Consider the following 17094-nt stretch of genomic DNA (forward strand, 5'->3'; position numbering starts at 1 on the left):
AAAATCCACACAGGTGTTATATAGGGTAGATACAGGCTCCCGTTGGCAAGGGCAAGGGAATTCGCATGCTAACAGGCAGTTTGCTTTAGGGTCAAAGTCTTCTAAAAGGCTACTACAGATCCTTCAACTAACTCTAACTAGGGGAACAATGAGTTGTAAAATCTTCTTGGGACAAACTTCTAAGTTTTCTGATAAGGCTATTACTTTAGCAAAAACCAGAGACATCTTGGCTCCGGTGATTGTGTTCTTGGAGACAGAGATGATCTCAGAAGTCAACATGAGCTGTGCTTTGTGTTAATTACTTTAACCGCATGGCTCCTTCTGGGCCCGGCGTGGGCATTAGCATATCTCTCTGATCAGCTCTCATCTCCGGGGGTCCTTGCCAGCTCCGGCAACCCATGGCTCTAGGAAGAGGCCTGCCTTGTCTTTCAAAACAGGTGAGAACCATAGGCCCAGTTTACAGCTGTCTCTTTGAAGTGCAGCTTTTACTGACCAAGGAGACGCCCTCCTGAGACGAGGCAGCTTTTGAACTAACACATTTCTTTTTTCTTTAAGGCAAAGCCTTATGTGACTTCTGAAATCAAATCTTGTCTCCGGAAATACAGGGGGCATTTCTGTGACTCAGTATTCTTAGGCTCAACAGCTGACCTCGGAGCAAGCTGTCACCTGTCTTGGCTTCAGACTTGCCTTCCTTGCTAAATTTAATCCTTTGTAGCTTTTGACTAAAAGCGAGAGACGTGCAACTTCCCTTCCCTTGAACACTCAGAGGCCCCTGTATGGTTATTAATTGCCCTAATTTCTATTTTTTTATGTCTCAGGAAACAGGGAGGATTGAGGAGAGGGAGAGAGATGGGAGACTGTACTCCCCGCACAACACGACATCAATGCAAAACAGCCCTCGGAATGAACCCCACCTCCAGGGAGGAAGAGCGGTGCTGTGAGATGCTTGGCCTCAGACCCGTCTCCACGCTGGAGCACCCACGACAGTAGACACAGAAGCTGGAACGTGGGTCTCTGTGGAAGGAGAAAGGTGGCAGTCTCGCACTTCCCACCCTCTGCCTGTCACCAGCTAGTGCAGCACTCTCGCTCCCAGGCTCCCTTCTCCCTCCTCACCACTCACCCCTCCCGGCTTACCTCTCCTGTCTCCACTCTTTGCAGGTCAGGACCGGCCCTTTCCCCTCCACCCTCTGTGCAAAGCCCAGAAGAAATCTGAAAGTGACACGGGGGGAGGCAGCTGTTGAGACTGACAGAATCTAGGCAAGAGAACACCCTCCCACTCCACGTGGTTTAGCAAATTTCCAGAGAATACGGCGGGACGACAGCGCCAAAGTGTCACCTTGTAATAAAGTGCTCTCATACCTAGAACCATTCTCTGGGCTCATCTCTCCCAAGAGGCTCAGGAGTTGTCCCCTGGACACCTGGTTCCCGACCCTGTGCTCTTAGGACTCAGCTGCTCTCACTCCCGACACACGGGAAGGAACTTCTTTGAACTGGTGACTTTGCAAAGCAACGCTATAGCGGGGTGAACAGAATTGAATTCATACTAAGGTATAGAATATCGGCAGGTTATTGAGCAATTAAGTTAAACATAATTCTGGAGAACTGCAGTTGTGCGTCAACTTTAACCCTGCATGTACAACACTGTGCTGTGAGCCTGTTACTAACTTCCACCCCCGCTGGCCCCCGCCAGTGGCCTGGCCCTGGTTTGTCCAGGCCCATTGCCTTCGTTACCTGTCTCTGTCCTCCTGTGTGTCCCAAGCTGGTCCAGACGAGCCCGGGTGGGATTCGTCTCCCGCGGTGTCTGCGGACTGGCCGGCTGCAGAGACTGTTCAGTTCTCTGTTGCTGCAGCTGTGAAAGTACAGAACTCCCTCCTTAAGCACATGGCACTGTCAAACAGGGTCACAGTCCCGCGCCTGGTGGTCTCGTGCCTGTGCGAAGGATGACAGGCCTGAGAGTTCCCCTGTCTGTGCTCCCCTGAGTGTGCATGTCCCCAAGTCCCCCTGCCGCTGTGAGACGCCTCTGCCAGAGGAAAGGCCCGGCTGGCCCCCCACAGGGTGGACAGAGATTCGCAGACCTGGTGGGCGCCAAGAGGGGACAGTCCACCCTCCCGCCGGGGCCCCCGCAGGACCCGATTGGGCCAAACAGAAGCCTCTTCTCTGGGTGGTTTCCTGTCTGTCCCTCAGTCTCAAATCCTCCACGTGCCACCTGCAGCTCAGACACCAGCGCTAAAAGGTAACTGCTCTGGACAAAAGGCTGCTTCCCCACAGTTGGGGGTTTACCATGGCCTTTCCCAGCGTTAAGTGCCAGGGACACACAGGAGGATGAGACTGTCAACGAGACCTTGTGAGGAATGATGCCGGAGAACCGTAAGGACCCACCAGCTGGCGTTGAACAAGGAAAGCGCCCAAAGCACTGGGGGATTGTCGGTGCCCTCCCAGGTGTCAGTCTCCAGTTCACTCTCCTGGTAGATTACGTGTAGGACGGAGGACCAGGTGGAATCTTCTTTCAGTGTTAGGGGGCTATGCGGTGGCTCACGTGACCTCCAGGGGCCTGAGCCAAGGGGGAGGAGCAGGCAGTGGGTCCCGAGCTGAGTTCATGGGTGGTTGTCTGCTGCGGGGTTAGACGTGGGGAACCCCAAGTGCATCGTTTTATATGCTAGGATACAATACCAGATCTTGTGCAACTAAGAAATTCCATTCCTAGGCCAGGCGCGGTGGCTCACGCCTGTAATCTTAGCACTCTGGGAGGCCGAGGTGGGTGGATGGCTCGAGGTCAGGAGTTTGAGACCAGCCTGAGCAAGAGTGAGACCCCGTCTCTGCTAAAAATAGAAAGAAATTATCTGGACAACTAAAATATATACATAGAAAACATTAGCCGGGCATGGTGGCACATGCCTGTAGTCCCAGCTGCTCAGGAGGCTGAGGCAGGAGGATCACTTGAGCCCAGGAGTTTGAGGTTGCTGTGAGCTAGGCTGACACCATGGCACTCACTCTAGCCTGGGCAGCACAGTGAGACTCTGTCTCAAAAAAAAAAAAAAAACAACAGAAGTTCCATTCCTAAAAACAGTGTGTTGTTACACACTGCTGTTGGAGATCATCTTGAATCGGCTGAGACCTAGAAATCATCCTCCTTCCTTTGTTTACTAAATGCCTAATATGAACTGGTTTCTTATCAGTTGCCCTTCTCTGCAAAAAAGCCCGGTATGGAAAAGGTGGCGTCTGCCCAGCAGTGATTCCAGCCTCCGTGGGCCTGTGTGTGTCTGGGAGGGGCCCGTTTTCCCTGTGGCCTCCGACTCGCCCATCCACCACCCTCCTGCTCTTGGTTCTTTCAACGACCGTGGGACGGGCGGCCAGGAGGGAGCGACGTCTGCTTCTGAGCGAGGCTCCTACAGGTCTCCACCCGCCCTCAATGATCATTCGCTTCCTCAACTGCCAGCATCTGATCTAGCTGGGACTCCAGAGGAAACAAGAAATGTTCACTGGACAAGAATAAAGAGTGTGCTAATGCACTGGAGATTTCTCCCTCGCCCTAGTCACTTGTCTCTTCCCCTCCCTCCAGCCTCCCTCCAGCCCCCGCTGGCCCTGCCAGTGCTGCGTGTCTGCTTCAGGGGCCCGGGTCTTTCCACATTTCAGGAGGCATCCCGCCGAGCCCTCCTGAGTTCACCAGGGACAGCGACACCTGCTGCTGCTTTTCTGCTGCAGGACAATTTCATTCTCCCAGAAAACACACTTTGGGTCCCTACTGGGTGCCAGGCTCTATTTTAAACACTAAGGCTACAGAAACATACACACACACACGCGGTTCCTGCAGTAAAGCCAGTTATAGTGTTGTAGGGCAGACGGGTGACTGTAACAGAGTGACGAATGCTGACAGCAGTCAGGACAGGGATGGGGGTAGGATCCCAGAGAGAGGGACATCTAGCTCAAAGAGACAGGCATAAAATTCCTGACACATCCCGCTACAGCTGCATCCTGGACACCCAGTGGCTTTGGCAAGGAAGTGAAGATGATTTAGACATTTATCTTCACTTAGCTTTGCTTGGGGACAAGTGCCCTGCAGACTTGTCTACCTGGCCCAGATGACTCAGGTAATGAAGATAGCCACTCCGCCCCACACAGCCCCATCCCACCGTCTACCTGGGGCTTGGGTGGCTGCCATTGCATGAATCTGGAAGCAAACCAGTCCCGGCCACTAGAGAGGAGTATTTGCTTCCAAAAAGTCACGTGCCCTCACCCACGCTCTGTAATCTGCCTGCGACTGGCTAGTGGTGAGGGTCCTTTTTCCCCTACGGGCTGAGCTCTAGAGGCACGACAGGCTGGTGAGGGTCTTGTGTCTCAGCCCCACTGCCCCTGGATCCACCGAGGCTACTTTAAGAGGGGCCGTCAGCGGGCGAGGGGAGAGCTCCTCGGGAGCACGGTGTTCACGCTGTCGTGTTTCCGTGCCTCGGTTGCACCATCCCTCACTCAGAGAAAATGTGCTAAGTAGTTCCAGGAGACAATTAAGGGGAAAATAATTGCACAGCATTTTAGGACAACGTATCAACAAGGGCAAATATCAGCAACTTCACTGGAGGAGGCAGAGGACGGCCCTCTAGTTGGGAAACCAGGCCTTTGGCAAAAGAGTTTAAACTCCCTGACTACATTTTATTGACAAGGTCAGTCTTTATTCTTGCTGCCAAAATTAGAATCTAACCTTTTTTCTCTGTCATAACAACCCTGGTGTTTAATCACCAATTGTGCAGGGTGGTAAAAAAAAAAAAGTTGTATCCTTTAAGTCTGGAGATTGACAACACAGAGGAGGGAGCTATTAATTTCCAGAACCACCCTGTCCAAGAACTATTTTCCTTTCCTCTCTTCCCAGATACCCAGATGGAAATCTGCCCTTCAGAGAAGGAAGGAAATGACACAATGGACAAGACTTCTACGAATAAGTAAGCTTTGCCCAGGACATGGACGGAAAAGTAAAGAGAGAGAGAGGGGGAGAGAGAGAAACTCGTTAACCCCGCCTGACGGCGCGTCAGATGCGGTGTGTGTCCCTCCCCATCCCAGCACTGGACAACCAGGACACTGAGCAGCCTATGAGCCTTCTCGTGTTCACCACACGAGTTCACGGAGAAACAAGAACAGCGTGCTGTGTTTCCAGACCCTCTGCCTGGCTGCCTGAGGATGCAGCCCCTGCCCACATCCAGCCAGGGCCACGGCTTCAGATGCTCATTCAGGGACCTCACACTGTCGCTAGGACAAGGGCAGCAGGCACGTGGCTGAACCAAGTCCATGGCAGGACGTGCGAGGCAACTGCGGTGTAGAGGGGGCGAGGAGGTGGAGGGAGGGCCGCCACAAAAGCAAAGCAGGAAAGACGTGGTTTCCTGGAATGAGGGCAAGAGCATGTCAGAGAAGCTCGATGGTCAGGAAGGCTGCGTTCCTGCCCGAGCTAGATGCAGGCAGAGGCAGGTCTGGGATAGAAGGACAAACGCTGCCTGTAACGGGATATGAAATCTCAAGTCCCCGTGTCTGTTTTTTCCTGCCTTAGATTTGGCCCGTCCTTGGCTGGACAGGGAGGGAGAGTGACCCTCCCTGGGACGTGCTGACCAGGCGGCTGGGTCTGCAGGGAGAGCCTTCCTCTCGGCAAAGAAGGGGGAGATACATTCGGTCGTGAACGGCTCAGAATCCTGTTTTAGAAGTTCTTTCTGATTTGACCACCATAGCTTTTTGTGAAAGAAAAGCCAGGAAGATGGCTTTGATGTGAAAGAGAAAGGGGGATCCAGGCACAAAGTGGAGGAAGGTGAGGAAGAAACCAAGAAGTGGAGAGAAACCCCAGCTCTGAATCTGGGAACTCAGTGGCAGCAAGGGAGGGAGTGGCCCCAGTGTGGGCGGGAACTCAGCACTGCAGCAAGGGAAGAGCCCCTGGGGGTGCAGTTTAAATACCCAGGAAGTCCTTCAGCTCAGGCTCTGCCCACAGAGCTCCTGGCCAGCACCGTGCACCCACCCACATGCACACACACACATGTGCACCCACCCACGTGCACACACATGCATGCACACACACCCAGGTGCACCCATGCATGTACACACACACCCAGATGCACACCCGAATGTGCACCTACCTATGTGCGCACACGCGTGTGGACACACGCCCACATGCACGCACACCAAATACAAAGAAGTCTCCTGGCACCACACAGGCTGGTGGGCAATAGCTCATCTGGGCCAGGGGTCGGACTGAGCAGCCTGGGCTAGAACAGCGGGAATCAACACACACCAGGATACGCATTCCTTGAAAGACAAAAGGATTTTGTGACTATCTGAGGTAAAGCAAGTTTGGAGAAAACTGTACACCAAGGTTGAAAGGTATCATGATGCCCCAAAGATCTTGCCTCTGGGACTTCAAGGGCTTGTGGAGCCCTCCCACAATGCTGCGGGGCTGGCGGGGGTGACCAATAGAGTCTGGGGGAGGTGATGCCTCCTGCAGCTTCTGCCTTGTCCCTTGGGGGAAGCTGGCCACCACAGCGGGAGGACCCTGAAGCAGCCCTGTACAGAGGGGTCCGGGGAGAGGAACCGAGGGCTCCACCAATCACCAGCTTGCGGGCCGAGTGAGGATCCCCGGCTCCAGTCCAGCCTTCGGATGACGCGTCACCAGCTGACACCTTTACTGCAGCCTCGGGGGAGACCATGAGCCAAAGTCACCCAAGCAGGACGCTCATAAATTCCTGACCCGCAGATGCCGTGAGTGGCATCTCACAGTTTATTGTTGTTTCTAACCACTGGCTTTTGGGATAATATGTTCTATAGCAATAGATAGCCAATATAAATATATACTAGCATGTTGAGATCTTAGAGGGAGTCCTGCAGTTTCAGATAACGTGTTCAGCTTTCACTCAGTGTTTGGCAAATGCTTTTGTTACACAACATTTCTTTCAAAGAACACCTCATGAACACCTTAGGGTGTTAATGTCGCACCCGAAGTGTACTTTAGGAAGATCTGGGCTAGCTCTGGTTGTATTTGTGGTTAAAACTTATATCACATACACTTTATGCAATAGTTTGCATGAGATAAAATTGCATCTAAAAATATTTAAATAAAGACTTAATTGTAATTTTAGAAACATAACTACATCACATGCATTTAGGTAGTTCCCCATTTAAAGGAAATCTTGTGTCGAGTTAGCATTTGGAACACGGAAATTTGCTTCCCATCCCATCGTCTTTTAATATTAATATATTGCTTTTTCTAGGCTAGCTGAAGGAAATAAAAAATAAAATAAGAAATAATGTATTGGCTTTTTTGTAAAATCAAAGCTTATTTTTATAACTGTATTTAAAGCATTTGTAAAATGAAAAAATAAAAATAAAAGACCACTCTGGTCATTAAAAACTTTAACCCCAGCTTCTGGTTAAAATGGGAAACCTGAGCTGTTTGCTGCTCTAAGTAGTCTGGTTGTCTGAAGAGGAGAAGGTCGAGGAAGACTCGGCACAGCCCCAGGCGTCCCAGAGGGCTGGGAGGGAAACACTAAGCCATTGTCCTCCGGGCCACTGTGGAATGAGCCCAGGACACTCACCCAGAGAAAACTCATCTCCTCTCTTGAAGGATAAGGGGACTCGATTCTGAGAATGGCTTCAAAGAGCTAGAAGTAAGAGCGGCCTGAAATTCCAGAGCCTTCAAGGTTGTTCCCAGACAGAGGGCTGCAGCGCCCAGGGCCTCCTTCCAGGCCGGCGGTGAAGTGGCCTCAGACCGAGTCCTGGCCCAGCCCCTGCCAGCGGGGCCACCTCAGACTCCTACTTGGCCTCTTCTGGCCTCACTTTGTTCACTTGGGAAAGGGGGTAGTGACACCTACCGCACAGGACTCCCAAGTGGGTCACGTGAGAACAGGAAGCAGCAGGTGCTCAATTCACCTGCCCCCCCACTGTGCTGCTTCCCCCCTTCCCCCTCCCCCATCTGCCCCTTGGAGCCACGTGACCCCGCTGACCCCAGTGCACTCAAGACCCCCTACGGCAAGGGAAGCCCAATTCACCAGAGGCGTCGATTAGGGGAGATCATTCTTCACTACAAAAGGATTTTTCTCTTTCCCAAAGGATTCACTTAGAATAGCTTGTCGCCTCGGATAGGAACCCCAACTTCCCCGGAGTTTACAGACAAGTAACTGCTTGGGAACCTCAACGCGGACGCCGGCGGGCACTCCACGATCAGTCGGCCGCGCAGCCTTCCCGACACCGTGACGCCAGCCCAAGGCAAATGCTCACGAAAACCAGTTGTGCACAGTTTCTCAGGAACATTCTAATGGAAGCGGACCCGCCACTGCCCGGTGCCCCAACACGACAGGCCGCGGCGGCTGCCCCCGCGCTGGCCAGAGCAGGCCGGTGCCCGGCCACGGGGTTTTAGTTGAGTGAGGAAAATGAGCTATAATTACATTGTCAAGAAGTCAGCTCGTGTAATCTCCTCAGCTTGGGTCTCGAATGCCCCTCACTAAACAGAACGCGCCTGTTCCATTAAAACAGCCCCTCGCACCCTGTCCCAGCGTGTTGCCATGGAGACTCCACAGGCCTGCAAAGCAAGATGCTGGCCGGCCCCGGGGACCACAGTTGTGTCGCCCCTGTCACCCGGCAAGATGAGGGGAGACTAAGTGCCCTCAGGGAGCAGCTGGGTGCCCAGGCCACGGGCCTGCTGGGTGCACATTCAGCCCTGGGCATCTGCCAGGTGGCAGGACCCCTGCAGGAGGGCAGCCCCGGCCCTAGATCTCATGGGGGCTGCCTGCGGGGCTCTGAGGAGCCTGGGGCTAGAGGACCTGGACTTGATGTGGACAAAGAAAATCCCCCAGGACCCCCTCAGCTCCAGCCAGGAGAATTTCTAAGAACAAGGGGCACAGAAAAGGAAGAAGAAGAAAACACAGGCTATGTCCTCACAGTGTGCAGTCTAGCTCAGGAGCTACATCTAATCCACTCACTGCACGGACAATAATCCAGGACCGAATGTCACGCCTCAGCGCGGCAGGGCTCGGCTGCTGTGTGGCCAGAGAAGTCAACAAGCCCATGAGGCAGGCAGGTCCCACTGGACCTCAGGAACGGAGGAGGACTGCGACCACGTCTCGAAGCTCCCCATTTACCAGACCCTGTGACGAGTGCTTCTCGTGGGACTCTGCACGTCACTCTTCTGCCGACATCGTGCGGGTGCTGGTACCATTTTCATTTTACATGAGGTGACCGGATTCTGAGGGTTCAATGAAGTCACACACATGGTTTTAACACGGATCTCTTTAACCCCGAAGGCCCCTTGGTCCTAACCTCATTTAGATGGGCAGGAGGCAGGGAGTGTTTGAAAAATATGAAAGAGGCCAGCACAGCGGCGCACACCTATAATCCCAGCACTTTGAGGGGCTGAGGCGGGAGGATCACTTGCGGCCAGGAGTTCGAGAGCAGCCTGGGCAACACAGCAGGACTCCATCTCTACAAAAATAAAAATTAAAAAATTAGCTGGAACCTGCAGTCCCAGGCACTCAGGAGGCTGAGGCAGGAGGATCACTTAAGCCCTGGAGTTTGAGGTTGCTGTGAGCTAAGCTGACACCATGGCACTCTAGCCCAGGTGACAGAATGAGACTCTGTCAAAAAAAAAAAAAAAAAACACACAAGAGAATCTATTGGTTCTGAAAATGAGAAATGGACCCACAGTTTGAAAAAGTCATCCAATGTGACCTCGTCCACCAAGGTCCCGATTAGCACTGTCTCATTACTTCACATTCAGATTCATGTACTGGTTTCCTACGGTCTCCCTTGATGTTGAAGCATCTTTCCCACCACGCTCCAACACCCTTGGATCAACCCCCATGGCGGAAGGCTTTAATCTTGAAAACAACTTTCCATGAGTCATCGTGATCCCTGAATTAATTGACGCTTCTTAGCTGGATGTCTCAGGGCAGGGTGTCTGAGACACGGGTCTCAGGGCTGGATGTCTCAGGGCTGGATGTCTCAGGGCAGGTGTCTGAGACACGGGTCTCAGGGCAGGGTGTCTGAGACACGGGTCTCAGGGCTGGATGTCTCAGGGCTGGATGTCTCAGGGCAGGTGTCTGAGACACGGGTCTCAGGGCTGGGTGTCTCAGGGCAGGTGTCTGAGACACGGGTCTCAGGGCAGGGGGTCTCAGGGCAGGTGTCTGAGACACGGGTCTCAGGGCTGGATGTCTCAGGGCTGGATGTCTCAGGGCAGGTGTCTGAGACACGGGTCTCAGGGCTGGATGTCTCAGGGCTGGATGTCTCAGGGCAGGTGTCTGAGACACGGGTCTCAGGGCTGGATGTCTCAGGGCTGGGTGTCTCAGGGCAGGTGTCTGAGACACGGGTCTCAGGGCAGGGGGTCTCAGGGCAGGTGTCTGAGACACGGGTCTCAGGGCAGGGTGTGAGCAGCGTCCACCAGAACCACACATTTGGGCCCCGCAGGGTCTGGCTTGCCTGAGAGGGAAGAGGAAGTGAGTGGCCTGAGTTGGAGCTGCTGACGGGCGGCTCCCGGGTGCCCTCACAGAGTCGAGACCAACTCTCGGCCCTCGGAGCGTGGAACTGGCTTTGGGGGACACCTGTGTGACAGGAGAGTGTGGCGAGCAGGAACCTGTGCAGAGGGATGGTCGTGAGTGGATGGCACAGGGAATCACCCCACCCCACAGTCCACCCCAGTGGACTTTGCCAGGTATGGACTAGAAGAGGGAAGTTGAGAAAAAGGATAGAAGAGAAACCGTTTGGGACAAACCTCCAAGGAAAGATAAAGGCAGATGCTGGGCTGCGTCTGGGACCGTGCAGTCCGGATCCCTGGGGCGCTGGTGAGCTCCTCAGACCTCCTCGGTCAGAAGCTCTTGTTAGGCAGAGATCAAATCTGCAGGTGGCTGATAGAGGCCAGGATGACAGTTCCGAGGGAATGGAGAAGTGGGGAAGGGACTGCAGGAAAGCGCAGCTGACAACCACGAAGAGCAGGGACTTGAGGTCTGAGGCTCACACAGCTGCGGAGCTGCGACTTTGTTATAAGAACACCTGTCAAATCACATGCATCAATCATCTGGTGACACCCACAGTCCCCGTAAGCCCTGCCCCGGACCAGGCCAATCAAAGGAAACCACCTGGGAGTCCTCAATGTCATTCCCCACTCGTGGAGACTGACCCGTTCCTCTCTGGAATGTGCTCTCACTTTGTATAGCTCCCTTCTTTTCTGCAATAAAAGCTGTTTGCATGGAATTGCTTCCTGTCTGTGGTCACTCGGTGGCACCGGCCCTGCTTGTGAATTTTCCAAGCAAGGAGCCAAAGAAGCAGGACAACAGTCCACCAGGAGGCCGGACCTGACACTCTGAGAGGGGGAGAGGAGCTTTGCATTCTAACAGGACCCCAGGCGGTGTTGACGGCTCTGGGGAGTGCTTCAGCTGAACAGCAGGGAGGTGGGGCCTTCAGAGAACACCATTTGTGAGCCAATAACTGATCTTAACATGGGCAGGAGGAGGCCGTTTCTCGCCATTTACAGGTGGCTTCACCACAAATAGAGTGTCTAGCTGAGTCAGGGCCCCCAAGACCACCCACAGGTTTGATAATTCTCTAGGGGGACTCCCAAGACTCAGTAGAGAGCTGGACTCATGGCTGAGATTTGTTATAGCAAAAGGATGCTATGCACAATCAGCAAAGGGACAAAGTCATGGGGCAAAATTCCGGAGGGAACCAGGAGCAAGCTTCAAGGTCTCTCCCAGGGGAGCCATGCAGAACATACTGATTTTCCCAGCAATAAGTGGGAAATGCTGCTGACCAGGAAAACCTCGTAGAGGCTCAGTGCCCAGGGTTTTTATTGGGGCTGGTCACATGGGCACCCTCTGCCTGGAGAGAACCAAATTCTAGATCCCAGAAGGGAAGTTTGTACTCCGCCTAAACCATACTGTTTGTACAATTTGTGAGCCACTCATCAGTTAGTTAATGTGGGATCCTCCCAAAGTCTAAGTTCCCGGATGCCAGCCAAGGACCAAGCTTGCAAGCAGGCCTTTCTAAGGAGAGCAATTTCAGATCGCCTGTGTTAACTCTTTCCTGCACACTAGCCAAAACAATTACACAAGAGAAGGAAACAATAACTATAAAAGCAGCAAAGGGCTGGGCATGGTGGCTCACACCTGTAATCTCAGTACTTCGGGAGGCCGAGGCAGGAAGCTTGCTTGAAGCCAGGAGTTTGAGATCAGCCTGGGCACTACAATGACATCCCATCTTTACCAAAAAAAAAAAAAATTTTAATTAGCTGGCTGTGGTGGTACACATCTGTAGTCCTAGTTACTCGGGAGGCTGAGGCAGGAGGATCGCTTGAGCCCAGGAGTTTGAGGTTGCAATGAGCTATGATGATGCCACTGCACTCCAGCCTGGAGGACAGAGCGAGACCTTGTCTCCAAAAAAAAAAAAAAAAAAAGGCAGCAAAGGAGGCACAAAATTAACAATTAACATTAAGTTGACCCTTGAACATGGCAGGGGTTGAGTGAGGGAACTGACCTCGTATAACATTTGACTCCCCAAAAACTTAACTACTGATAGCCTACTCTTGGCTGGAAGCCTTATCAGTAACATAGTTGATTAACACATATCTTATATGTTATATGTATTATTAGCTTACAATAAAGTAAGCTAGAGAAAAGAAAATGTTATTAAGAAAATCATAAGGAAAAGAAAATATATTTACTATCCATTAAGTGGAAGTGGAGCCTCAGGAAGGTCTTCATCCCCGTCGTCTCCATGCTGAGCAGGCTGAGGCGGAGGAGGATGAGGGTGGTCGGGCTGTCTTGGGCGGCAGAGGCGGAGGAGAAACCACACGTAACTGGGCCTGTGCAGTTCAAACCCGTGTTGTTCAAGGGCCAACTGTATTTCCAGACCATATGGTTGTTGACCTGAAAAAGAATAAGAAAATCAACCGAAAATTATTCAAAATGAAATTTCTACTTGGAGCGAACTAGGCTAGAGCCCCGTCCCAGGCTCCTACCTGCAGAGGCCCCGGCAGGAAAAGCTGGAGCTGGCGGGACCTGAATGGAGTTAGAAGCTTTCGCTGTTCCGCAGGCCTGGACGCTCTCATTGTCACCCAGTTGAGATGCACTTGGGGATTTTCTAAGAGAAACCGGAGAAGCCGGAGGGCTGCGCAGGCACGGCCCGCAGCGGGGCGACCTGGCTGGAGGGGCCGCGCCTCGGCCTCGCTCCTGCCGCGCCCCGGGGCCCGCGAAGGGCTCCGGCGACAGCATGTGCGTGGCCCTGTGTCATCAGACATTGCGAAAATTAGACAGCTCAGCTGTCGTCAGTTCGGAACAGTCTCTCAGGCTGACTTTAACTCCTGCCTGGTGGCGCTGGGCGGGGCCACAGGACCGGTTCCTGCGCCCGCCGGTCAGCAGCGGAGACGCTGCAGCGAGACATTCCCGGGAGACGTCCCAGACCACGACGGCCACCAGGAGCTGAGCGTGAGGAAGTGACTGTGACCCACTAAACTCAAACCAGATGAGTCCCCACCTCCCGTCAGGGTCCCAGCGATGTGCCATTCAAGCCCTGCAAGGTGACCAACCAACATTTTAACATGGCTCTAAAATGTGTTTTCAGAGACAGGCACGAGAAACTTGGACACAAACAAAAAGCAAAACGCTTATTCAAAACTTATTAAAGCCTAAGAGCTGCTCGGCGCTGGACTCGCCCCCGGGGCCGTGGTCGCGGGGCCCTGTGCGGGGGCGGCCCGGCCCGGCCGTGGGGGCAGCGCGACCCCGCGGGGCCCTGCGAGCCCCCAGCGCCACGCGCCACGCTGCAGGTTGGGACGACAGCTGACTCACCGGCGCTGAGTTCTCGCTGGCGGAGGACGGGGCGCCGCACTTCGCCTGCTTGACGGGCCGCCTGACCCAGCAGCGCCTCTTCCGGCCCGACCCTGCGACCTGGGCCTGGTGCGGGTGCCCCAGCGCAGCGTCTTCCCGGCGCACACGGGCGCGCGCGCTGCCCATAGCCAGTTCTTCCACTCGCTCTTCACCCAGAACGAGCAGCTGCGGCGTGTGGAGCTGTCCCTGGAGGCGCTGGCGCCTGGTGGCCTGCAGCAGATCCTCAGCTTCATCTACACGCCGGAGCTGCTGGTCAACGCAGCCAGCGCCCACGAGGTGCTCAGTGCCGCCTCCTTGCTGCAGATGGCCGGCATCGCCGCGTCCCGCCAGGAACTGCTGGACGCCCGCTCCCTAGGCCCACCAGGTCCCTGTGGCCCTGGCCCAGCCGGCTGCCAGCTGCACCCCAGCTGTGCCACCCTACTACTGTGACATCAAGCAGGAGGCGGACACCCCAGGCCTGCCCAAGATCTGTGCCCGCGAGGGTCCTGACCCCTACTCAGTGCGCCTGGAGGACGGGCAGGGACCGCTGGAGGCACAGTGCCTGCCACCATTGGGCCAGCCCAGCCCTTCTTCAAGGAGGAGAAGGAGGGTGCTGTCGAGGAGGCCGGCAGGCCCCCGGCCAGCTTGTGTAAGCTGGAGGGTGGGGGCGAGTTGGAGGAAGAGCTTGGGGGTTCTGGCACCTACAGCCGCCAGGAGCAGCCCCAGATCATTGTGGAGGTGAACCTCAACAACCAGACACTGCACGTGTCCACTGGCCGAGGGGAAGCCAGGCCCTGGGACAAGCCGGCCACCATGATGCTGGGCCGGGAGGATGCGCTGCAGAGACACTCAGAGGAGGAGGAGGAGGAGGAAGAAGAGGATGAGGAAGAGGAGGATGGTGGCAGTGGAGGAGAGGAGGAGGAGGATCAAGAAAGTGGCAGTGAGGGAGAAGAGGAAGAGGAGGAAGAGGAAGGGCACAGTGAGCAGGAGGAAGAGGAAGAAGAGGAGGAGGAGGAAGGGCCCAGTGAGCAGGATCAAGAGAGCTCTGAGGAGGAGGAAGCAGAGGAGGGGGAAACTGGCAGCATGCAGGGGCCGCCAGGGCGCCGGGGCAGCCGTGCTGACCCCCCTCCCCACAGTCGCATGGCCACGCGGTCCCGGGAGAATGCCTGGCGCCAAGGCACCTCTGAGCCTGAGGAGGCTGGGCCACGTAGTGGGAAGCGACCCAAGCTGTCCCCCAGAGTGGCCTCTGCACCAGCCCGAGGGCCTCCAGCCACTGATGGGCGGGGGGCCAACGTGAGGCTGGAGGAGAAGCAGCACCACCCGTGCCAGAAGTGCCCACGAGTTTTCAACAACCGCTGGTACCTGGAGAAACACATGAATGTGACCCACAGCCACATGCAGATCTGTGACCAGTGCGGCAAGCGCTTCCTGCTAGAGAGTGAGCGGCTGCTGCAGCGGCAGACGGACTGCGAGCGCATCATCCAGTGTGTGACGTGTGGCAAAGCTTTCAAGAAGCTCTGGTCCCTCCATGAGCACAAGAAGATTGTGCATGGGTACGCAGAGAAGAAGTTCTCATGTGAGATCTGTGAGTTCTATACAATGGCCCACGTTTCGCACATGGTTGCCCACACCAAGGACATGCCCTCCACCTGTGAAGCCTGCGGGAAGTCCTTCAAGCGCAGCATGTCCCTCGAGGTGCACTCACTGCAGCGCTCTGGGGAGAAGCCATTCAGATGTGACAACTGCAACTAGCGTTTCCAGTACAAGTACCAGCTGCCGTCACACATGAGCATCCACACTGGCCACAAGCAGCTCCTGTGCCAGTGGTGTGGCCAGGACTTCAACATGAAGCAGTGCTTTGATGAGCACACGAAGACCCACACAGGGGAGAGGCCGGACATCTGCGACATCTGCGGCAGGAGCTTCCCCAGCCCGCCCAGCGTGAAGCGGCGCCGGCGCCGCACACGGGGAGAAGCCGGAGCCTTGCGACGTGTGCGGCCCGCGCTGCCGCTGCCCCGACGTGCTCGAGGCCCACAAGGAGAAATGCTTCCTTGTCAGCCGCCCGCGGGCCGGCGACCGCCCGCCCCGGCCCGGGCCTGCCCCCCGCCCAGCCTCAGGCCCGCGCTGCCCCTGCTCCCCGGGCTCCCCCAGACCCCGCCTCCCCGCCGCCCCTCGTCCCCACCGCTGCCGGCACTGGCGGGGCATGAACGCCACCAACTAGCTGCCGAGCTACACCTGCTGCGACCTGGAGCCCAGGGCCCGCTCCGGGGGGGACCCCGCTGCCCTCCCCCCTTGCTGGGGGGCAGCAGCTCGGGCCTGGGCCGCCGCCCCCTCCTCCAGAGGTGGCTGGATGTGCTCCGCCTGAGACCCCGACCCGGGGGGCGCGGGCCGGCAGCCCCCAGAGCCGGTGGAGGACGCCTCCCTCGCAAGTGCCCCCCTTCTGCGGCTCCCTGAAGCCTTTACTTTTTGGGTTTTTTTTGGAAGTGAAGGAAAAAGAAAAGAGAGGAAACTGTTCGCAGCACCCCTCCAGGCGAGGAGGGTGCTGGAGGCGGCAGGTCCGGCGGGGACGGAGGGGCCCGGGGCAGGTGTAGTGACCGGTCACGCTGCTGAGGCCGGAGCCGGAGAGGGTTGGTCAGGCCCAGCCTGGAGCGGCCTCAGCGGTTTAGCCCCACGTGCTCGTGCCCCTAATTTGCTCCTTCTTCTTGCAGGGTTTGGGGAGAAGTTGGGGTGCCGCCCCGTAGAAGAGTTGTGGACCCAGTCTGAGGGCTGTGGACACCCCGCCAGGGCTTGAGACTGGACACTGGCGGGTGCGGGTGGGGAGCGTTGAGCAGCGGGAACTGCAGTCCGGGCTCTGCACCAAGTAGTGTGGGGGAGGCAGGGGCTGGACCCCAGGGGCTTGCTTTCCCCAGCCACATCCCTGCCGGCAGGCCCGGGGCCCCCCAACCTGCACCAGGCTGCACCGTGGGTCTTGAGTCCCGGCGATGTCCCCCGAAGCTGCTAGGCCTTGGTGCTGTGGGCCAGGCCCTAGGTGGGCAGACAGGTGCCTCCCTCAGCACCAGCTCCCAGGGGCTGGAGTCAAGGAACCCCTGCAGACAGGCTAGACTCCAGGGGCAGGGTCCAAGGAGGACCACTTGGACAAGTGTTTTGGGGTTTCAAGGTGCTCTCGGTGGGACAGGGGGCAGGGCTGCCGCTCACAGAGCACCTCCGCCCCTCACCAGCTACCCTGGCATGTGTTTCACACCAGAAGGAGACGTGTGTGTCTGTGTCCGTCTCTGCTCCCCTGTGG

The 17094-nt window shown here is 55.8% G+C and overlaps 1 protein-coding gene and 1 long non-coding RNA gene across 2 annotated transcripts; one reads left to right on the forward strand and one right to left on the reverse strand.

Annotated features, from left to right (window-relative positions):
- Positions 1-881: 881 nt before the first annotated feature.
- LOC123630041 lies at positions 882-1812 on the reverse strand. Its single transcript, XR_006732568.1, has 4 exons — positions 1732-1812; positions 1360-1512; positions 1135-1209; positions 882-1014 (listed from the first exon to the last, which is right to left on the reverse strand). It is a non-coding gene; the product is annotated as an uncharacterized LOC123630041 (long non-coding RNA).
- A 7152-nt stretch (positions 1813-8964) lies between these two features.
- LOC123630038 (zinc finger and BTB domain-containing protein 47-like) lies at positions 8965-16262 on the forward strand. The gene is given in 10 exon segments (XM_045539355.1): positions 8965-9168; positions 12732-12798; positions 13039-13430; positions 13801-13879; positions 13882-14197; positions 14199-14344; positions 14347-15767; positions 15769-15893; positions 15895-15927; positions 15929-16262. Coding segments are annotated over 10 exon segments (3117 nt in total).
- The last annotated feature ends 832 nt before the right edge of the window (positions 16263-17094 follow it).

Source organism: Lemur catta, unplaced genomic scaffold (assembly GCF_020740605.2).
Source record: "Lemur catta isolate mLemCat1 unplaced genomic scaffold, mLemCat1.pri scaffold_81_ctg1, whole genome shotgun sequence".
Classification (NCBI taxonomy): Eukaryota; Metazoa; Chordata; class Mammalia; order Primates; family Lemuridae; genus Lemur; species Lemur catta.